Genomic DNA, 24,909 nt, shown 5'->3' with positions numbered 1-24,909 from the left:
ATAATTTTGTTTTTATTATTGTACTAATTGTTTCTCAAGCAATTCATAATTTTATTCAAGCTCAACTTTGCCAAATCTGTACCCAATCCGGGTCTTAGTGTGCAGTTTCCATACCAAAGTCCCAGTTATAAATGGCTATTTAATATCAGAAAGTAGTGAACACAATGTTTGTTAATTTTTTCATCAATTATATCAATAAATACCTTTGCATAGGTGTTTTTATTACTAAAACCATCATAACACTTTGTAACTTGGGGTATTACGGAACCCGCGTGAGAGTCTGAGAGAGGAAAATTTAGAAATACTGAAATCCTCACCACTTATATTTCGTCAGAAAGTACTGAAAACAATTTTATCGAAAAATAACATTGAATAAGTGTTATTTATTACTAATACCACCATTAAACGTAGTTACTAGGAAACGCACGAAAGCCTTGGAGAAATTGTTTATATCTTACCAAGCTACTGATGGCTTATTTGATTTAAGATATTGTGTTGTTTTCCTTTTTGCACATTTAATAAATGTTTATAATCCTTTTATTGGGGCTGTAGATTCGGATTTCAGTACCCCGTCAAGCAAAACAAGAAATCTGTATTAAACGCAGTAATGGCCTCTATACATGATAATATAAATAATTAATACATTTTTTCAAATTAAACCATATTTACTTTTTAACATATTGTACACTTATTTAAGTTTAATAATTTAAATTAACAGGGATTTTGGTAATTAAGGGGATTTAGGCATTTCTACATACGTTACTGCAAACTTTCGGATTCACTCCTACTTAAGCATACCAAGTTCAATCAGAATTATGTAGTTTTTTAGTTATTACAATACATGTATTAGGTTCTCTTTAGAAAAGGTGACCTGACCTAGGATAAATAGTATATGGTTGTGCATAACCCTTCAAAAGTCTTTAACAAGTTAGTATTCTAACTTTCATCTTCAGAACTTAAAAAAAATTGCACTTGCAGTTTTGAGAACTGGCGGTCAGTCATGCACGTAAAAAGCAAAACATTTCAAAATGTATTGTACCTTTTAGCACATCTGCATTTAATCATAATTTGGTTACATATGGTATATGCACTTCATATCAAACCAGAAACAAATCGTATGAATATACATTAGAGTGCAAAAACATGTATATTTATGAGGCATGTGTTTACAATTCTGTGTCCAAAACTACACATCTGGTACAGCTTGCACGATCCTAAATACATTTGAGCTTCCTTCTTGGAAAACCGGATATAAGCATGTGCGTAAAGTGTCGTCCCATATTAGCTTCTGCATTAAGCCCAGTTTTCCCAGAAGGGAACTCAATTCATGACACAATTAACACTTCCTTTAAAACAAAACCACAACAACAACAGTGGTAACAGAAGCACCCATCCAGTGTAGTTATCTAAGAAAACCAGTCAAGTGTTGCTTTTTGCCAACTTTATCATCACTCATTAGGACCTCCATTAGCGACTTGTTCAATGCCTGACCAACGCGCCGTCCTGTCTGAAATGAAGTAAAAGTAGCAAAGTGAACGAATATACTGAAAACCCAATTAAATATACAGCTGTAATAAATGATGGTATTTATGTTAGTGGAAGAGATATGAAAGACTATTGCTTTAATTGTATATGCCCATGTTCTTAAACTATACAGAGGAAATACCTGAACAAAATTATAATTGACCAATCCGTTAAAAATTTTAATTACATGTACTGAAATAAAATAAATTGAAGAAAAAGAATGGCATTAATTAAACTCTCTAAATTCATCATTCTGCACGAATACTTTGAGGAATAGCTTAAGATATATGCTATCATTTACACCCTACAAAATGTTGAATTGTATAATACTTGGACAACTATCCAATGAGTTGGTAAGTTTTGTGACAATTTTCTAAGTCGTGGAAACAAAAAAAAACAACAAGACTATTACCTAGCAATAAAAGTCCCCAACTGGTATTTTCATTTTCCATTTTCAGCAATATTAAATATTTTGTAGTTTATTTGTTGCCATGGCAACCAGAATTCTTGACGTAGAACAAAATGAAATGACGTGCATAATCTCCTTTTTGCCATCTATCCATGTTTCAAGTTAAATTAAAAAATATGAAGATCTTTTAAGTTATCGCAGGAGCTACCATTTCAGCAATATTTCTAGTCTATTTGTTGGCATAGCAACCAGAATTCTTGACGTAGGAACAAAATGAAATGGCGTGCATAATCTCTATATTGCCATCTGTCCATGTTTCAAGTTTCATTAACAAATATGAAGAACTTTTAAAGCTATCGCAGGATCCAGAAAAAAAGTGACAGACTGACAGACAAGCAAACCATAAGTCCCTCTCCTGTGTCAACGGTAGGGGACTAATAACAAGAGCTTTGCCAAAGACAAAACTGCAGTCCCCAGCCTGGTAAGTAATGTCGGAGTAAGAACGAGATCTCCATAAGTTTCATTAACCTTAATTTGGTACTTTCTTATATGGAAGAATGCAGATTTCATTTGAAAACACAGGTGGTTAGCGTGTGGCTATGATATTAATTAGTGAAAACATCATTTTGAATGATAAATAATCATTTTATAACAAAAAATTAACTTTTATGGAAAAAAAAATTCACTACCAAATATATATATATTGCAAGGTATGCAACTCAAAATCACCCCAAAACAGGGTGCATTGCTTTGAACAGCCATATCTTCATCAATTGTGCAGCGATTTTCACAATCTCGGTCTTATTCAACGCAGAAATGAATTACCTTTCTGGAAATATATATGTCTTGCAATATTTTCACAACTGCTGGGTCAACTTTTATCATGCAGTCTTTAAGACTGAAATCTTCACGGAGTAAAGGGCATCTTCCCAACAAAGTTCATGTACCTCAATACCATAATTCAATAAAACGTATGAAAAACATTATTACCGTTCTTGTCGTTACATTATGCATCAAGACTAACCGTCCAGCGCCGTTTGAAACCTTTGTTTACATACATTTCAACTAACTGACATTTCAAACACACGAGTGATTTCATTGGTCCAATGCGGAGGTGTGTCTTTACAACTGGAGATTTCATTCATAAAGACTGCATGATCATTGTCAACTGGGTCATGCGAGTTGTGTATTGTGTTATTTCTTAAAAGTTGACCCAGCAGTTGTAAAAATATTGCAAGACATATAAATTTCCAGAAAAGAAATTCATTTCTGTGTTGAATAAGACCAAGATCGTAAAAATCGCTGCACAATTGATGAAGATATGGCTGTTCAAAGCGATGCACCCCGTTTAGGGTGATTTTGAGTTGCATACCTTGCAATATATATATATATTTGGTAGTGAATTTTTTTTTCATAAAAGTTAATTTTTTGTTATAATATGATTATTTATCATTCAAAATGATGTTTTCACTAATTAATATCATAACCACACGCTAACCACCTATGGTTGAAAATGAAATTGTATTTCTGTAACCATAGCAACCACATTATTGGTCTGATAAAAAAAGCTAAAACAATGGCGTATTCACCATACTACTTTTAGTTTTCACTTATTTCTGAAACAATAGCGACCACAATTTTTGTCTGATGAAAATCAAATGCATATTTCTCATAAGGCTCTCTTTCATCAACCTAAATTAAGTTCTTATTGAGATATTGTAGGAGTCAGATTTTAGTTTTCAATTAATTTGATTACCATATCAACCAAACTTTTTGTTAAAAACCCCCTGAAATAATGCGCATATTCCCCATATGGCTTTCTATCAATCTAGCATTTATATTTTTTTAGTGATTGAAAGAATCAGCTTTGGACAGACACACACAGACATATGGAAAGACGGATGAACGCACCAGGGGTAAACCCAAAGTCCACTCTGGTTAAACTGTAGGGGACTAAAACATAATATCTGTGCCAACATATCTACCCTATCATGGTGTTTGTAAGTGATTTCACGCCAGTTATTAGCATTTCAGTCCTTTACATGGCTAAGTTAACCTACTAACTATTTTTGCTAAGTAAGCTAGTTTGCCAGTACTAAGAGCATATACATAGTAACATATACTTATAAAATAAAGGACAACCGCCCTACAAATATCAGAGGTAAAAGGCCATAGGTGGTGATTAGGCATGAATTGTTTTCTTTGGCCATTCAATCCCTACCTCGGATACAAGTTCGGTGGTTGTCAGTTACTGGCAAGAGTGTGTGAACTTACCAGAAGTACTGATAAACATGATAAGGTATGGTATTGGGCTTAGAATCTTTATTGCAATCTTCTGATTTGAAGTCAAGCGCTCCACACAATGCGATAGCAACCCCATATGTTAACCACCTAGGTTCATACCTGAAGCATATCTTCTACACTGGATGTATCCAGACTACCTGACCCCTCTTTCTTCATTGCTGTTACTGTCCCTTTTTCTGTGACCCCTAACATCAATCTGTTAAATATCAATAGTGAAGTTCAGCAACATTTATGGAGTGTGAAGCTCCATTTAAAACTAATTAATAATCAATCAATTTTCAAACAAGAATATCAGTGAAACTGATGGATGCTCCCTGATGATGCGCTTTGTCAATGTATGTGTTAATAAACACCTAAAAATTTCTATTATTAGCCTCGGTGACCTTGACCCAGTGACCTCAAACCTCATCAAAAGGTAGAGGTCCATGCAAGGTACCTACATGCCAAATATGAAAGCTATTGGTAAAGTATTGAAGGCGCTATGAGAAACAGTAGCAAAACTGTGACAGAAGGAAGTCTATTATTAATCTCAGTGACCTTGACCCCAGTGACCTCAAACCTCGTCAAAAGGCATAGGTGCATGCAAGGTACTAGTACCTACATGCTAAATATGAAAGCAGTTGGTTAAGTATTGAAGGCGCTATGAGAAACGGTAGCAAAAGTGTGACAGAAGGAAGTCTATTATTAGCCTTGGTGACATTGACCTTGACCCCAGTGACCTCAAACCTCATCAAAAGGTGGAGGTCCATGCAAGGTACCATCATGCAAAATATGAAAGTGATTGGTTAAGTATTGAAGGCGCTATGAGAAACGGTAGCAAAAGTGTGACAGAAGGAAGTCTATTATTAGCCTCGGTGACCTTGACCCCAGTGACCTCAAACCTAATCAAAAGGTAGAGGTCCATGCAAGGTACCTACATGCCAAATATGAAAGCGATTGGTTAAGTATTGAAGGCGCTATGAGAAACGGTAGCAAAAGTGTGACGGAAGGAAGGAAGGAAGGAAGTACGGAACTACAAACTGGCATCTATATCCTCCACCGAAAATATTTTCGGGGAGCATAAAAATTGGATATCAATTGGAATATGATAGAGCTATATAAAAGTTTCTGTACGCTTTGATCAATACTAAATATAGACAAGAAACATGGCAATTCTGCGAAACTATAATTTAAATTATATTAATTCAAACAAGACTATTGGCAAGCAATATAAGTCCCCTACCGGTTCCACCATTGTCAGAAATTCCACCATTTTTGGACTTTTTATATATATATTTGTTGCCATAGCAACCAGAATTTTTGACGTAGGAACAAAATAAAATGACGTGCATAATGTCCATATTGCCATCTATCCATGCTTCAAGTTTCATAAAAAATATTAAGAACTTTAAAAGTTATCGCAGGATCCAGAAAACCACCATTTCAGCAGTATTTCTAATCTATTTGTTGCCATAGCAACCACAATTTTTGACGCAGGAACAAAATGAAATGAAGTGCATAATGTCCATACTGACATCTATCCATGTTCCAAGTTTCATGAAAAAATATTAAGAACTTTTAAAGTTATCGCAGGATCCAGAAAAGTGTGACCGACAGACAGACTGACTGACTGACAGACGGAGTGCAAACCATAAGTCCCCTCTGGTGAAACCGGTAGGGGACTAATAATTGTATTATCCCCGAATAGTTCTGCAAGTAATTAAGTTACACATTTTTTTCTAGTTTAAGTAACCATAGTGTTCAACAGTGACCTTTACTTTTACCCAACACGTTCCAAATACTATCTAAAGCAAGTTCTCCTTGCAAGCTAGCTTTATCCTCAGTTTCATCAAGATTGGTCCATGCAAACCATGGCATTGATGGGAAACCACCTATTTGCTGTTTTTCTATTATGGCTGTTATAACTTTATTGTGTATTGTGTTTACAACCGAATGTGGTCATTCCATAAAGTTTTAGACTGTACCTCGATAAATCTTAACCATGCTACAGAAACAATAAAAAGTAATTAAAACGATTCAACCTTCTTGTTTTGCTAATTCCTATATCAAAGTAATAAAAATTGGTAGCAGTGACCTTGACTGATTAGCCTAAGAATATTTACAACCTAGGTCTTTATGTAAGCTACCTGTGCACAACATTTCAGAGCAAATGGACCTTGACCCGACCTTCCCCAAATACAATCCCACGCTAGATATCAATGCAAACTTACAATATAGAACGTTTTGGGATTTGCTCAATGCAAAACTTAAGTTATATACCTGCAACCACCTATGTGCTGTTATTCTAGGTTTAGTCACAGTGACCTTAACTTTTACCCAACCTTGAAATCCCAATCCAGGTCTTCATGTAATTTATCCACATACTACATTTCAGTGCAATATCTCCAATTAAACTCAAGTTATTGACCGAAAACTGTATTTCTATTTTAAGGCACAGTGACTTTAACCTTGACCCAACATGCCCCGTATCCAGTCCCAGGTTAGGTCATAAAAACATTCATTAAGATTGGTCCATACCAACTAAAGTTATTGACCTGAAATCACCTGTTATACGCCTGTTCGCCATACCTCCATCTAATTACCAGGACTTTAAACTTTGTTGAAAACCTGATTAACAAGCAAACTCTGTGAAATGATTTCCCCTAGTGCATAATAAATGTGGTTTATTAATGGTTGCAGAACAAAAGAAAAGATGAAAGTAATGCATTTTCTTTATTATGTTTTTAACTCATTTATACCCATGATGGCTTTGAATATTTGTTACGTTTGAATTCAGTGTGTGACATTGACTCTAGAGACATGAGTCTTACCTTTGACACACAGCCATATAAAGGAGAACAATTGAAAGTTATTGCAGATTCCCTTTAATGCAACAGAGTATTGGCTAAATTATGAATCATTAATCAAATTCATTATCTTTGATCTCAATGCGTGACCTAGATGTTGCCTCTAGTGTTCTGTCTTGCATGTGACTCAGCCCCAGACGATTGAGAAATATGGTGGTAAGTTTCAATACAGTGGCTCATATTTTCTTGGAGATACAGCTGACAACAGACCCAATCCTAAATAAAAAGGGTATTTTCAAGTAAAAAAATGCTATAACTCCATTTATTACAAGTGGTTTGTGTCCCAATTGACGTGCATCATCCCCTTATCAATATAAACACTCATACCAAGATTCAATCAAATCTGCCCAAGCAATTCCAAAAAGTGGCTTCAGACACAAGTGTCCTTAACACAATTGTGCTTATTTTAAATACCTTATATACACTGATACCAAGGAGTTCCAAAACACAAAAGTGTTCTGAAGGACAGAATGGAAACTCCAAAATAATATCCCTCCCCCTATGATGTTATTTACCAAAGATTGCATCTCTTTGTCTCTATTTCACTAAGAAAATATTTATGCCAATTAGTTCCATTAGTCTACATAAATCATGTGCCCCCCCCCCCAGGTATGGCTTGAACAAACTATAAGTACAGGACCACTAGACAATGTTACACACACTAAATATGACAGCTAAGATCCTTGGGTATACAATTTTTTTTTTTTTAAATCTAGTTTCAGATTTTGAGACTTACATAAGCATGGACAAGAACGATTTGAACAACTCTGAAAGAGGGTCATCCAAGGATTATTTCTGTGAAGTTTAATAAAAAATTGATGGATAGGTTCAGAAGCATAAAATGTTGGAAGAAAAAAACAACGCATGCACCTCATGCACCTCAAGCACACATTAAAAGACCAAGGACTACAAACATCAAGGTATCCTTAAAGTATCTCATAAGCACAATGTGGTCAGGAGAGCTTATAATGAACAGTTGTTGGCTTCAATGGATTATCAATTTTTTATCCACTTTGTGTCAGTCATGAAAATGTCAATGATGAATAGAAAGTGATTATCTTCCGACACCCACAAATATTCTTAATATATATATAACAATATTATTCCATGCTATTTAATCACAATCTGGTTACCTGGCCAAGCAGCATGCCTCCTCTTTACTGCTGGCATCCACCACATGGGAATGTCCCAGCTGTAATAGATACAGAACTAACTGTTTGATACCCACCATCCACCACATGGGAATGTCCTAGCTGTAATAAATACAGAACTAACTGTTTGATACCCACTGCTGGCATCCACCACATGGGAATGTCCCAGCTGTAATAGATACAGAACTAACTGTTTGATTTGCTGCTGGCATCCACCACATGGGAATGTCCCAGCTGTAATAGATACAGAACTAACTGTTTGCTGCTGGCATCCACCACATGGGAATGTCCCAGCTGTAATAGATACAGAACTAACTGTTTGATACCCACTGTGGCAGTTGCTGCTGGCATCCACCACATGGGAATGTCCCAGCTGTAATAGATACAGAACTAACTGTTTGATGCTGGCATCCACCACATGGGAATGTCCTAGCTGTAATAGATACAGAACTAACTGTTTGATGCTGGCATCCACCACATGGGAATGTCCCAGCTGTAATAGATACAGAACTAACTGTTTGATACCCACCATCCACCACATGGGAATGTCCTAGCTGTAATAAATACAGAACTAACTGTTTGATGCTGGCATCCACCACATGGGAATGTCCCAGCTGTAATACATACAGAACTAACTGTTTGATGCTGGCATCCACCACATGGGAATGTCCCAGCTGTAATACATACAGAACTAACTGTTTGATTTGCTGCTGGCATCCACCACATGGGAATGTCCCAGCTGTAATACATACAGAACTAACTGTTTGATTTGCTGCTGGCATCCACCACATGGGAATGTCCCAGCTGTAATAGATACAGAACTAACTGTTTGATTTGCTGCTGGCATCCACCACATGGGAATGTCCCAGCTGTAATAGATACAGAACTAACTGTTTGATTTGCTGCTGGCATCCACCACATGGGAATGTCCCAGCTGTAATAGATACAGAACTAACTGTTTGATTTGCTGCTGGCATCCACCACATGGGAATGTCCCAGCTGTAATAGATACAGAACTAACTGTTTGATGCTGGCATCCACCACATGGGAATGTCCTAGCTGTAATAGATACAGAACTAACTGTTTGATGCTGGCATCCACCACATGGGAATGTCCTAGCTGTAATAGATACAGAACTAACTGTTTGATTTGCTGCTGGCATCCACCACATGGGAATGTCCTAGCTGTAATAAATACAGAACTAACTGTTTGATACCCACTGCTGGCATCCACCACATGGGAATGTCCTAGCTGTAATAGATATAGAACTAACTGTTTGATTTGCTGCTGGCATCCACCACATGGGAATGTCCTAGCTGTAATAAATACAGAACTAATTGTTTGCTGCTGGCATCCACCACATGGGAATGTCCTAGCTGTAATAAATACAGAACTAATTGTTTGCTGCTGGCATCCACCACATGGGAATGTCCTAGCTGTAATAAATACAGAACTAACTGTTTGATACCCACTGTGGCAGCATTCTTACAATCTCCCCCAAAAAACACCATAATCAGATAAGCATACATCGTTATTGTTAGCTCATGGGCAGCTTTAAGGATGTGATGTCTGTCAACAGTCAGTACTGGTTCTAAACGGGAAATGGACTCCAGAGTGTTTAAAAAAAAATTCCATTCAATTGAGCTAAAATAAATAGGTTCAAACTAAACTGGTACAGAATTCTCAACCCAGATACCTCATCCACCACATGGGCATTTCCAGGCTGTAACAAATTCATGTCTCAATAGGGTAGAGGATATGGTGTATCTAGCAACTGGGAGGTTGAGGGTTCTATACCCACTGTGGGAGCGTTCTTTAAGTCTACGCAAAAGGCACTAAAATACTGGTTCAACCTAGGAAATGGACTCGAGAGCATTAAATATGCATTATGCTTTTGATGTAATTGAGCTTTAAAACAATAGGTTTTAACTTATATCTATGCTGGCTTACTTTACTGAGCGTGACAATGCATGGTGCCGCAGTCACTTCAATCCGCTGTACATCGTAGGGGTCATCAGAGAGGTCAATCTCTACATGACCTTCATCATGTGACACGGTCAGGGTCGGAATGCTGCAACATGCAGAAAAGCAACTTGTCACAGAAGCATAGGTAACAAGAAATGTGTTTGTCAGAAACACAATGCCCCCTATTGCGCAACTTTGAAATAAAATTTCAATACATCATTTGGCAGGTTTATAAAATATATACCTTTTAAAGCTCATTACTTATCTTGGATTGTATTTTTTTACTTTTGACCTTGAAAGATGACCTTGACCTTTCATCACTCAAAATATGCAGCTCCATGAGATGCACATGCATGCCAAATATCAAGTTGCTATCTTCAATATTGCAAAAGTTATGGCCCATGTTAAAGTTTTTGGACGGACAGACAGTTCAAATGCTATATGCCACCCTACTGGGGGCAAAAAAATGACACACTCTACAAAAATAGGGCTAAGTTAATGTGCGTAAAGTGTTGTCCAAAATAAGATGTGCGGCCCACACAGGCTACCTGCTTTTATGGAATTTTTGTTTCTAGGAAATCTCTTATGACTGCACTGACTAATTTGGGACGGTGCTTTATGAACATGAATTAAGCCTCTTCTTCCCAGAGCACAGCTCTATTGTATAAATAGCCAAGTCATTAGTTTAAATGCTGAACTGAAAATCTTTCCTATTGTTTAGAGTTCACGTAAGTTCAAGGTACACAAATGTTAACAACTTGACCTGCTCACGTTTTTTTACACCACTGACACACATTAAAACATTGCCTTAATATTGTGAGAAAAACAATCTGACTAAGTGTCATCAAGATTGAGTCATAATGTGGCCTCTATAGAGATTACAAGGTGTTTCTAAGATCTGACCTAGTGACCTATGTTTTAGATGGGCATGATCCAGATTTTACATTAGGCTAAATATTGTCAAGATAAATATTCCGACCAAGTTTCATCAACATGAAAATATAAATGAGGTTTATAGAAAGGTTATATGGATTGTCTAATTTTAGACATGGTTATCTAATTTACGGACACGCATGACCCAGATTTAAACTTTGCCTAGATATTGTAAAGATAAACATTCTTAGCAGCTTTCATCAAATGTGGCCAATAGACTTGTAAAGAGCTAGAAAACTACAACGGACGACAACCTACATATGTTGATCACAAAGGCTCACCATGAGCACTTTGAGCTCTATTGAGCTACAAAAACTTAAATCAGTACTTTAACAGAAAGTTCACACCCCTGAAGATGACAAATATGGAATGTCATTATAGCAAGCTGCTATGAACACAGAACAATTTAAATGGACAACTTCGTAAGCAACAAATTATGCTGATTTGAATATTATACATGTACATCAAGGAAGTGTAGGAGTCTTACATCAGACAAATTTGTTTATATGTACGGACATTCTACTTGACTTACCTACAATAATACAATTTCAGCCCCCTAAAATACTAATTTATCCCAAAAAATATTAATTAAGCTGACTAAGAGACTAACTCAGATACTTATTTGGCCACACAAGAGACTAGTTAAGACAATAAATAGAGTAATTTAGCCCCAAAGAGACTAATTAATCGCCTAAAAATCTAATTTAGCCCCATAAAGAGATTTATTAAGACCTCTTTGAGAAGAAATGAAGCCCCTTAGTGACTATAAAAAGCCCCCTTAGAGACTAAACAAGAAATGTGTCCACATGACACAGATGCCCCCAACTGTAACTTTGTCACTACATCAAAGCATAACTGTGTAAATGTTTTTGAGGTATACATCCCTTTTATTTTATTAAACTATTACTTTGTTGCATAACAGGTTTTCAATATCTAAATTTTGTTGTTTGTTACATATGTCATCTGCTGCAGTTAGTAGATTTTTTTCTGCCAATTCTTTGTATGAAAATAACAGGAATGCACGTATCTTCTTGTCAACTGTAGAAAACAACAACATTTTATTATACTTACTAAAGCAAAGATTTGAATACATTGAATCTGATTGAGGGTTGCATATCTATATTGCCTGTTTAATGGTTGGGAATACTTTGGTTAAGATAAAAACTATTTGAATTAGAGAGCAGACACCATGCTGACCTAGTTTTTGACCCCGTGACCTAGTTTTTGGCTCCGCATGGCCCATGTACGAACTTGGCCTAGACACCATCTAGATACAACTTCTGACCAAGTTTGGTGAAGATCAGCTGAGAACTACTTAAATTAGAGAGCCGACACGAAAAGTGTGCAGGACGGACAGACAGACAGACTGACCGACCGACGGACAGTGTGAAAACTTATGCCGCCTGTTGGGGGAATAAAAAGCCCCCTTTAGAATACATTTTTTTAATTAAGACTGCTTGGACTAATAAAGCCCCCTTAGAGACTAATAAAGCCCCCTTAGAGACTAATAAAGCCCCCTTAGAGACTAATAAAGCCCCTTAGAGACTAATAAAGCCCCTTAGAGACTAATAAAGCCCCCTAAGACACTAAGAAAGCCCCCTTAGAGACTAATGAAGCCCCTTAGAGACTAATAAAGCCCCCTTAGAGACTAATAAGGCCCCTTAAAGACTAATAAAGCCCCCTTAGAGAATAATAAAAAAAAACTAAGAGACTAATAAAGCCCCCATAGAGACTAATAAAGCCCCCTTGGAGACTAATAAAAGCCCCCTTAGAGACTAATAAATTCCCCTTAGAGACAAATAACGCCCCCTAAGTGAATAGTAAAGCCCCCTTAGAAACTAATAAAGCCCCCTTAGAGACTAATAAAGCCCCCTTAGAAACTAATAAAGCCCCCTTAGAAACTAATAAAGCCCCCTTAGAGACTAATAGAGCCTCATAGGAGACTAATTGAGCCTCATAGGAGACTAATTTTCCCCCCTAGAGACTAATTTTCCCCCCTAGAGACTAATTTTCCCCCCTAGAGACGTATTTACCCCCCTTAGAGACTAATTTAGCCCCCTTAGAGACTAATTTAGCCCTCTTAGAGACTAATTTAACCCCTAAGATTTATCAAGCTGTTTAAGAGGCTAATTAAGCCTCTTCAGAGAAAAATTAAGCCTTCCTAGGAGACTAATTTTGCCAACTAATGAAGTTTTTATCAACTTAAACAGAGTCACTCAAAACCGGGTACAATTAAAAAACACAGGGACTTTTTTTGTAAAGTAGATAAGTTCATACATGCAAAAAAGAACAAATACACAGACAGCGAAAAGATTTAATTACTTGTGATGTAAACATTGAAGCAGTCACACAGTCTAGTTTCACAGCCAAGCAACAAACAAGCGTTTGCTCACCTTGTGTTGAACAAAGCTGCCTTTACAGCTATTGAGGCTGCATCAAACAGATTGCCCCCATACTCCAGTACCTACATAGAAAACACATATCTGTGTAAACATGGATTTTAGATTAACCCATGGATGGTCACTAAAGTACTTCATCAAGAAATTAAAATGCATAGAGAATGGCAGAAATATAAAGGAAGGACAGATAAATTTCAGAGGCAATAAAAAAAACTTTAAGATACACTTTATTGCAGAACAATGTTAGAACAACCTTCAAATAAACCAAACTTCCCATGTATGCAATTTGTAACAAATCAGGAAAGGCACAACCTACTACATCCAGTCCTTGCTGAATATGTTATTAATTTACTATGAATCCTTATTTTTTACAAACCAGACAATATGTTTATACTAATCTCTTGAACACAAACCAAAAAAGCATGTAAAGGCACACTATACGCTGATACAGAGTTGGAAGAACCAGTACATTGATATAGATCATTTCTCAGATAAAGGCACACTATACGCTGATACAGAGTTGGAAGAACCAGTACATTGATATAGATCATTTCTCAGATAAAGGCACACTATACGCTGATACAGAGTTGGAAGAACCAGTACATTGATATAGATCATTTCTCAGATAAAGGCACACTATACGCTGATACAGAGTTGGAAGAACCAGTACATTGATATAGATCATTTCTCAGATAAAGGCACACTATACGCTGATACAGAGTTGGAAGAACCAGTACATTGATATAGATCATTTCTCAGATAAAGGCACACTATACGCTGATACAGAGTTGGAAGAACCAGTACATTGATATAGATCATTTCTCAGATAAAGGCACACTATACGCTGATACAGAGTTGGAAGAACCAGTACATTGATATAGATCATTTCTCAGATAAAGGCACACTATACGCTGATACAGAGTTGGAAGAACCAGTACATTGATATAGATCATTTCTCAGATAAAGGCACACTATACGCTGATACAGAGTTGGAAGAACCAGTACATTGATATAGATCATTTCTCAGATAAAGGCACACTATACGCTGATACAGAGTTGGAAGAACCAGTACATTGATATAGATCATTTCTCAGATAAAGGCACACTATACGCTGATACAGAGTTGGAAGAACCAGTACATTGATATAGATCATTTCTCAGATAAAGGCACGCTATACGCTGATACAGAGTTGGAAGAACCAGTACATTGATATAGATCATTTCTCAGATAAAGGCACACTATACGCTGATACAGAGTTGGAAGAACCAGTACATTGATATAGATCATTTCTCAGATAAAGGCACACTATACGCTGATACAGAGTTGGAAGAACCAGTACATTGATATAGATCATTTCTCAGATAAAGGCACGCTATACGCTGATACAGAGTTGGAAGAACCAGTACATTGATATAGATCATTTCTCAGATAAAGGCACACTATACGCTGATACAGAGTTGGAAGAACCAGTACATTGATATAGATCATTTCTCAGATAAAGGCACACTATACGCTGATACAGAGTTGGAACAACCAGTACATTGATATAGATTATTTCTCAGATAAAGGCACACTATACGCTGATACAGAGTTGGAAGAACCAGTACATTGATATAGATCATTTCTCAGATAAAGGCACACTATACGCTGATACAGAGTTGGAAGAACCAGTACATTGATATAGATCATTTCTCAGATAAAGGCACACTATACGCTGATACAGAGTTGGAAGAACCAGTACATTGATATAGATCATTTCTCAGATAAAGGCACACTATACGCTGATACAGAGTTGGAAGAACCAGTACATTGATATAGATCATTTCTCAGATAAAGGCACACTATACGCTGATACAGAGTTGGAAGAACCAGTACATTGATATAGATCATTTCTCAGATAAAGGCACACTATACGCTGATACAGAGTTGGAAGAACCAGTACATTGATATAGATCATTTCTCAGATAAAGGCACACTATACGCTGATACAGAGTTGGAAGAACCAGTACATTGATATAGATCATTTCTCAGATAAAGGCACACTATACGCTGATACAGAGTTGGAAGAACCAGTACATTGATATAGATCATTTCTCAGATAAAGGCACACTATACGCTGATACAGAGTTGGAAGAACCAGTACATTGATATAGATCATTTCTCAGATAAAGGCACACTATACGCTGATACAGAGTTGGAAGAACCAGTACATTGATATAGATCATTTCTCAGATAAAGGCACACTATACGCTGATACAGAGTTGGAAGAACCAGTACATTGATATAGATCATTTCTCAGATAAAGGCACACTATACGCTGATACAGAGTTGGAAGAACCAGTACATTGATATAGATCATTTCTCAGATAAAGGCACACTATACGCTGATACAGAGTTGGAAGAACCAGTACATTGATATAGATCATTTCTCAGATAAAGGCACACTATACGCTGATACAGAGTTGGAAGAACCAGTACATTGATATAGATCATTTCTCAGATAAAGGCACACTATACGCTGATACAGAGTTGGAAGAACCAGTACATTGATATAGATCATTTCTCAGATAAAGGCACACTATACGCTGATACAGAGTTGGAAGAACCAGTACATTGATATAGATCATTTCTCAGATAAAGGCACACTATACGCTGATACAGAGTTGGAAGAACCAGTACATTGATATAGATCATTTCTCAGATAAAGGCACACTATACGCTGATACAGAGTTGGAAGAACCAGTACATTGATATAGATCATTTCTCAGATAAAGGCACACTATACGCTGATACAGAGTTGGAAGAACCAGTACATTGATATAGATCATTTCTCAGATAAAGGCACACTATACGCTGATACAGAGTTGGAAGAACCAGTACATTGATATAGATCATTTCTCAGATAAAGGCACACTATACGCTGATACAGAGTTGGAAGAACCAGTACATTGATATAGATCATTTCTCAGATAAAGGCACACTATACGCTGATACAGAGTTGGAAGAACCAGTACATTGATATAGATCATTTCTCAGATAAAGGCACACTATACGCTGATACAGAGTTGGAAGAACCAGTACATTGATATAGATCATTTCTCAGATAAAGGCACACTATACGCTGATACAGAGTTGGAAGAACCAGTACATTGATATAGATTATTTCTCAGATAAAGGCACACTATACGCTGATACAGAGTTGGAAGAACCAGTACATTGATATAGATCATTTCTCAGATAAAGGCACACTATACGCTGATACAGAGTTGGAAGAACCAGTACATTGATATAGATCATTTCTCAGATAAAGGCACACTATACGCTGATACAGAGTTGGAAAAACCAGTACATTGATATAGATCATTTCTCAGATAAAGGCACACTATACGCTGATACAGAGTTGGAAGAACCAGTACATTGATATAGATCATTTCTCAGATAAAGGCACACTATACGCTGATACAGAGTTGGAAGAACCAGTACATTGATATAGATCATTTCTCAGATAAAGGCACACTATACGCTGATACAGAGTTGGAAGAACCAGTACATTGATATAGATCATTTCTCAGATAAAGGCACACTATACGCTGATACAGAGTTGGAAGAACCAGTACATTGATATAGATCATTTCTCAGATAAAGGCACACTATACGCTGATACAGAGTTGGAAGAACCAGTACATTGATATAGATCATTTCTCAGATAAAGGCACACTATACGCTGATACAGAGTTGGAAGAACCAGTACATTGATATAGATCATTTCTCAAATAAAGGCACACTATACGCTGATACAGAGTTGGAAGAACCAGTACATTGATATAGATCATTTCTCAGATAAAGGCACACTATACGCTGATACAGAGTTGGAAGAACCAGTACATTGATATAGATCATTTCTCAGATAAAGGCACACTATACGCTGATACAGAGTTGGAAGAACCAGTACATTGATATAGATCATTTCTCAGATAAAGGCACACTATACGCTGATACAGAGTTGGAAGAACCAGTACATTGATATAGATCATTTCTCAGATAAAGGCACACTATACGCTGATACAGAGTTGGAAGAACCAGTACATTGATATAGATCATTTCTCAGATAAAGGCACACTATACGCTGATACAGAGTTGGAAGAACCAGTACATTGATATAGATCATTTCTCAGATAAAGGCACGCTATACGCTGATACAGAGTTGGAAGAACCAGTACATTGATATAGATTATTTCTCAGATAAAGGCACACTATACGCTGATACAGAGTTGGAAGAACCAGTACATTGATATAGATCATTTCTCAGATAAAGGCACACTATACGCTGATACAGAGTTGGAAGAACCAGTACATTGATATAGATCATTTCTCAGATAAAGGCACACTATACGCTGATACAGAGTTGGAAGAACCAGTACATTGATATAGATTATTTCTCAGATAAAGGCACACTATACGCTGATACAGAGTTGGAAGAACCAGTACATTGATATAGATCATTTCTCAGATAAAGGCACACTATACGCTGATACAGAGTTGGAAGAACCAGTACATTGATATAGATTATTTCTCAGATAAAGGCACACTATACACTGATACAGAGTTGGAAGAACCAGTACATTGATATAGATTATTTCTCAGATAAAGGCACACTATACGCTGATACAGAGTTGGAAGAACCAGTACATTGATATAGATCATTTCTCAGATAAAGGCACGCTATACGCTGATACAGAGTTGGAAGAACCAGTACATTGATATAGATCATTTCTCAGATAAAGGCACACTATACGCTGATACAGAGTTGGAAGAACCAGTACATTGATATAGATTATTTCTCAGATAAAGGCACACTATACGCTGATACAGAGTTGGAAGAACCAGTACATTGATATAGATCATTTCTCAGATAAAGGCACACTATACGCTGATACAGAGTTGGAAGAACCAGTACATTGATATAGATCATTTCTCAGATAAAGGCACACTATACGCTGATACAGAGTTGGAAGAACCAGTACATTGATATAGATCATTTCTCAGATAAAGGCACACTATACGCTGATACAGAGTTGGAAGAACCAGTACATTGATATAGATCATTTCTCAGATAAAGGCACACTATACGCTGATACAGAGTTGGAAGAACCAGTACATTGATATAGATCATTTCTCAGATAAAGGCACACTATACGCTGATACAGAGTTGGAAGAACCAGTACATTGATATAGATCATTTCTCAGATAAAGGCACACTATACGCTGATACAGAGTTGGAAGAACCAGTACATTGATATAGATCATTTCTCAGATAAAGGCACACTATACGCTGATACAGAGTTGGAAGAACCAGTACATTGATATAGATCATTTCTCAGATAAAGGCACACTATACGCTGATACAGAGTTGGAAGAACCAGTACATTGATATAGATCATTTCTCAGATAAAGGCACGCTATGAGCTAATATCAAGTACATGGAAAAAACTGTATAACCATGCCCACAATATGAAGCAAAATGACAGAAATAGGAAACGGTTTTGACACCAGTTAAGGACATGCAAAAAAGCTAAAACAAGTTAAGGATCTGTTTATGTTTTAGAGGCAATCCTTGTTCAGAAATTAATACTGGCTATGAAGGAAACCATTGCATGGTTGTGAGTTCATCAATTTACTTTGTTGATCAAATAATATTGACAAACAGAAAGATGGCACTAACTATATTTTTGCAACTGGTCTTTTGGTTAAACAGTAATAATTGTACCCACAAATATGATCAGTTAAACCAACCAGTACATCAATATAGGTATCCAGTGAAAACGTGTACATACCAGTACATCCATAAAGATGATCTAGTTAACAGTTGTACATACCAGTACATCAATATAGGTATCCAGTGAAAACGTGTACATACCAGTACATCCATAAAGATGATCTAGTTAACAGTTGTACATACCAGTACATCAATATAGGTATCCAGTGAAAACGTGTACATACCAGTACATCCATAAAGATGATCTAGTTAACAGTTGTACATACCAGTACATCAATATAGGTATCCAGTGAAAACGTGTACATACCAGTACATCCATAAAGATGATCTAGTTAACAGTTGTACATACCAGTACATCCATAAAGATGATCTATTTAACAGTTGTACATACCAGTACATCCATATAAGATGATCTAGTTAACAGTTGTACATACCAGTACATCCATATAAGATGATCTAGTTAACAGTTGTACATACCAGTACATCCATATAAGATGATCTATTTAACAGTTGTACATACCAGTACAACCATAAAGATGATCTATTTAACAGTTGTACATACCAGTACATCCATATAAGATGATCTATTTAACAGTTGTACATACCAGTACATCCATATAAGATGATCTAGTTAACAGTTGTACATACCAGTACATCCATATAAGATGATCTATTTAACAGTTGTACATACCAGTACATCCATATAAGATGATCTAGTTAACAGTTGTACATACCAGTACATCCATATAAGATGATCTATTTAACAGTTGTACATACCAGTACATCCATATAAGATGATCTATTTAACAGTTGTACATACCAGTACATCCATAAAGATGATCTATTTAACAGTTGTACATACCAGTACATCCATATAAGATGATCTAGTTAACAGTTGTACATACCAGTACATCCATATAAGTTGATCTAGTTAACAGTTGTACATACCAGTACATCCATAAAGATGATTTATGTAACAGTTGTACATATCAAATTGCCAATAGAGAATCACATGCAAAAAAAGTTAAATATTTCCATGAGAATTTTGTCCTTTTGACTTTTGTGTATATATGACAAGATGTAAAAATAAATGCTATTATATCAATTTTCTGTATTATTATTTTGCCACAGTACTCTTCTAATTTTTTGCAAAAATGACGAATGAAAGTACGACAATGAAAAAAATATCATATGATCACAAAAACTATAAAATTAACAGTTTATAATGCTGCCATTTAACCCTATTTCAGATTACAAAAGGTTTCATTGAAAATAAATTCACATTGTCTGTAATAAAATTATGTGCACAAAAGCTATCACTATCACCAATAAAGGATCACTGTTTACAGCCTTATCTCCCCTGTCAGATCAACAGTTGGTGCATCTTTTCAAAAATTTGTAAAATTGAACATTTTTCCAAGGGACACGCTATGCAACAATTGTTTTTGACTTGATTATACTTTTTCATGAAATACACAATAGTGACCCCCTATTAGCGAGTCGACTGTTCCAGTACATCCATACAGATGATCAAGTGCAATGCATATCCTACCAGTACATCCACATAGATGATCCAGCACTGCTTGCCCTCAACAACAGAGAGTTTCCGAAGGTCGAGACAGCTAGGACACTGGTATGCTCGTGCCAGCATACTGCTTAACTCTGTGGCGAGTTCCTCACCACCTCGACCTTCAAACTCCGGAGTTGCGTTAGCAGAACTGAAACATGTGTATATGATTAAAATTTCTCTCTTGAACTTTAAAATCTCTCACATTTCTGAGGTCTCCTGATCTTTCAGTTTTTCTGGCCATTCAAAATCAAACAGCTTGATTTGCTGTGAGCAATTTGATGAGTTGATTCAATATTCAACAGAAGAGTGTTTAAGCAATCAATATTGGGTCATAACACAACGTGTAAATCAGAGAAATAAAAAATTTCATTGCATAACAATTGGATGTTTAAAAACAATCGTAAGCTTATCACTTTTAGGGCAAACAAATAATGCTGTCAACATTTGACAAAAATCCCATTACCAGTCCACAAAGAATTCCAGTCTGCCTTTGTCTGGTTTCTCAGGATATGGTTCTCCCAGCTCTGCCTTGACCCCCACCAGAATTTCTGTGTTTGCCTTTAAAAGTAAACGACACTTCAAGTAGTTTCACTGCAAAAAAACATACCAATGTAATCAAGGTATAAAATCTTGTGAATATCTCCTGTTGCATTAAGGATGTGTAAATTAAAAACAAAAAGACAGAATTGGAACCTGTCAACTTCCTGCTGAAGACGAGATTAGAAAGAGAAAGTGGGTAAGAATAGGGCACTCCTTACAAAAACCATATGCAAATATCACATGGACTGGGCTTAAATGGGGCCCCCAGGGCAAACAGGAAAGTGGCCTTTCAAGAAACATGTATCAACATAATTTATAGGTGGACATCACCAATATGAGCTACACCTGGAACAGGCTGGAAATAATGGCCCAGGACTCTGGAGATCTATGGTTGGCGGCCAATACCCAAAGCTGGGTGAAGGGCATAAAGTAAGTGAGGAAGAATGGATACATTACCCACATATCTGTAAAATATGCTATACTTTTTGATGGGCTGTGTTAGATTAGGAAAGCAGCACTTCATACTAATTAATAGGGTATACAATATTTCATTGATTCTAGGTCACAGTCAGCAAGGAGATTCATCAAGTAGAACAATTTGGTATTAAAACAATTGTGGGGTCACCGTGTTTTCGATTGTTTAAATTATTACTATCCTGTCACTTAAAAAATGCTTTTAAGCCATTCTTAGAAGTATCAATAGTACCAATACTTAAATTGTTTTTGTAATTTTATTAGTCAGCACTTTATTTACTTTTTAAATTAAGATACAACTGTTGCATATATAGAGAGTAAGACTGTAAAGCTTCAGTAAATATTGTTCGATCTGACAAGACTGATAAATTATAAATTAGATTCGTGTTACCAATCTTATCTTCGCAGATCCACTAGTATTGGAAACAAGTCCTGTCTCAATCTCCAAGTGCCTGTAGTCTTCACAACCTCTGCCATCCTCACGTAAGTTGTCCTGTAAAAGGCATTTGTAATATAAGAATGTCTCTGCGATATTTACGTGATAAACACAAAAAGTTACTTTACAAGAAGAATGTATCCGAAATCTCACATATCCGACAGCTATCACAATTATTTCATGAAAATAATCTGGGTCTACGAATGTTGCCAATTTATAACTACCTGCACTCCATGTATAATAAAGGTTTTCTCTGCATCGCTCAGGTGTATTTCTGCCATTTCATAAGTTGCGATTCATGGATTTCAATTAAAAATCAAGTTAATCAACACATGCCAATAGACGAGTTAACGCGTGACGTCACACGCACCTGCAAAGTTTAGACTCCGCCCACTGGTTGGCAAAAGAGGTGCAATTTATATAAGCGCATATAGAGAAGGTTGACGAAATCTTCGTTTTTAATGATAATCATGCACAATATCGAATATAATTTTACTAATTATGTCTGAATAAAACATTAGCATGCAAGGAAATGCATCTTTGGAACGATTTTATTGTTTTTATTATTATTTGTTTTTACTGACAACAAACTCGGGAGTGGAACACAATCTAAGAGCTCGGTATGTGGTTAAACAAAAATCTCTCTACTTGGCACTTCATCGCGACCATTTTTAGTTAAAAACTTCTCAGAAATTAAAATTCTTTTAGAATGAATTAAATTAAATGAACGAAAACAAATAAGGATAAAAACAAACAACGAATAGGTCAATTGTATGTACGCGACATAGGGTAACTGATTGGAACCTTTATGTGTCTGGAAAAACTTACCTTCTTACACATTCAATAAATTCTTTTATTTAATGTAATTGTTTTATTTTATTGTTCACACTAATTTTGGCACTCTTTGTTGCAGCATTTATATCCCGGTGTATAATTGCACCTTTGTTATCACAAACCGATTATCTCGTTATGATCGGATACTGTCTAGACAATTACAAAGAAAACATGGTGTCATAAACCCAGGGACCTACACTTGGACCCCTGCATAAACCACATGTTGCAGACGAGTGTCTGGTCAGTAAACATAAGTCACGATACCTCTATGTCATCTCTTGGCATATTGAGCAATCATTTAAGCCACATTTTAAAGCTAAAAATACTGATAAGTTAATTTTTTATGAAATATTTTAACAAAAATGAAGACATTTGTCGGAAATGTATTAACGGGAACGAGTGTATATATTTATTAGCCAGTTAAACTTAATAATACATTGTTTAATAACTATACATTTAAATATTGTGCAATTTTACTGCTATGCAATTAAGGTATTTAACGGGTACCGGCAAAAGTTAACTCCGCTATTATGTGTAAAGATTGTACATTACTGCAGGGTCCGAAACACGATCATGAACATAAGCAGTCACAAAAGGGGCCGTTAGATAAATTAAATATATGCATCTATCATAAAATGCTATATTTTTATCACTCCTTATTACTAATAGAGATTTCAATATACATGCAAAGACAGTTACATTTGGGTAATTAATATGCAGGGTTTTTCCGTTTGTATGGTAAATTGAATTTATATTCATTCAATGTAAACGAAACGTAAATTCATTCAATGTAAAAGAAAATTACCACAATATTTAAAAATAGTACTGTATTCCGCTGTTTAGGGCTTTTTTTATAATTGATTAAATGCACCTCTGACTCTATTGATCGCTGATGAAATAAAACACTATCAACACCACTTAAAATTATAATAAAATTAAAATATGTTTTATTAGTGTTTAAATATAATTTATTCAAGTCTTATTATCAGAAAGAATACGGCTAATTTATTGTTTTGTTTTGTGGAATTGTCAGTATTAAGTCTTCCGATTACGTTTACTCTATGCTAATAACTACTTCGTATTTTTATGAAGAGGAAATTTTATTTGTGAATATACATTTATTTGGTACTAAATATGCTATATTTGCACTTTTTTTATAAAGAGTTTTAATGTTTATTTCGTATTTATTATCAATTTATTGACTAAACAAAAGCCCTTTATACATGTTTTACGTTACTGTAACCAGTGTTTTTGCCAACCAGTCAGTGCGCATGCGCGGAAAATCCCGAATGTAAACAATAACAATTAACTCGTCTATAGTTTTTTAAACCGGAAGTGCAGACTACGTCACTAAAATCTGTGTACATACACAAATAGAAGTTTTGGCAAGGCAATTTTAGTTCTTGTCAGGTGAAAATGTACCTAGCACAACAGGGATACGTTATCGAGTATGTATAGCAATCCATTTAAAAATATTTGAAAAATTAAAAGCAACACACATCATAAAATGTCACTTCATTCAATGTCCGCTTTTCTTTTAATGAGTCTTTTTTACAGTTTTGTGAGTTCTATATTTTCAATACCCAATAGAAATTTTGAAGTTCATTATTTACAGTCACTCTCCTAGAAATGTAGTTATGGCTACCACAAATTTAAATGTTGCTTTTAATATTTTCTGACTTTGCCCTTATACAAAAACAGGTCTATTCTGTTTTATAGAACCTAGTCAATATAAATTGCCGCCTAA

At 35.8% G+C, this 24,909-nt stretch overlaps 2 protein-coding genes across 3 annotated transcripts in view; one reads left to right on the top strand and one right to left on the bottom strand.

Moving 5' to 3' along the window:
• Nucleotides 1–1,017: 1,017 nt before the first annotated feature.
• Nucleotides 1,018–24,518, bottom strand: LOC127846537 (exosome complex component RRP42-like). The gene is made up of 10 exons (XM_052377896.1): nucleotides 24,483–24,518; nucleotides 22,553–22,670; nucleotides 22,284–22,385; nucleotides 21,342–21,436; nucleotides 20,861–21,026; nucleotides 13,526–13,596; nucleotides 10,185–10,305; nucleotides 8,217–8,275; nucleotides 4,337–4,433; nucleotides 1,018–1,507 (listed from the first exon to the last, which is right to left on the bottom strand). Exons 2-10 carry the CDS (start codon nucleotides 22,607–22,609, stop codon nucleotides 1,403–1,405), a joined length of 873 nt encoding a protein of 290 aa, XP_052233856.1. The 5' UTR covers nucleotides 22,610–22,670; nucleotides 24,483–24,518; the 3' UTR covers nucleotides 1,018–1,402.
• Nucleotides 24,508–24,909, top strand: part of LOC127846535 (palmitoyltransferase ZDHHC3-like) — a 43,069-nt gene continuing 42,667 nt past the window's right edge. For both annotated transcript variants that reach the window (XM_052377893.1, XM_052377892.1), the window contains exon 1: nucleotides 24,508–24,610. In XM_052377893.1, coding sequence (XP_052233853.1) covers nucleotides 24,579–24,610 — 32 coding nt within the window. In that variant the 5' untranslated portion in view covers nucleotides 24,508–24,578. The remainder of the gene's footprint in view (nucleotides 24,611–24,909) is intronic.

The sequence above is a fragment of the Dreissena polymorpha genome, chromosome 9 (genome assembly GCF_020536995.1).
Source record: "Dreissena polymorpha isolate Duluth1 chromosome 9, UMN_Dpol_1.0, whole genome shotgun sequence".
In the NCBI taxonomy this organism is placed as follows: domain Eukaryota; kingdom Metazoa; phylum Mollusca; class Bivalvia; order Myida; family Dreissenidae; genus Dreissena; species Dreissena polymorpha.
This window is presented reverse-complemented; position numbering and strand designations above follow the sequence as displayed.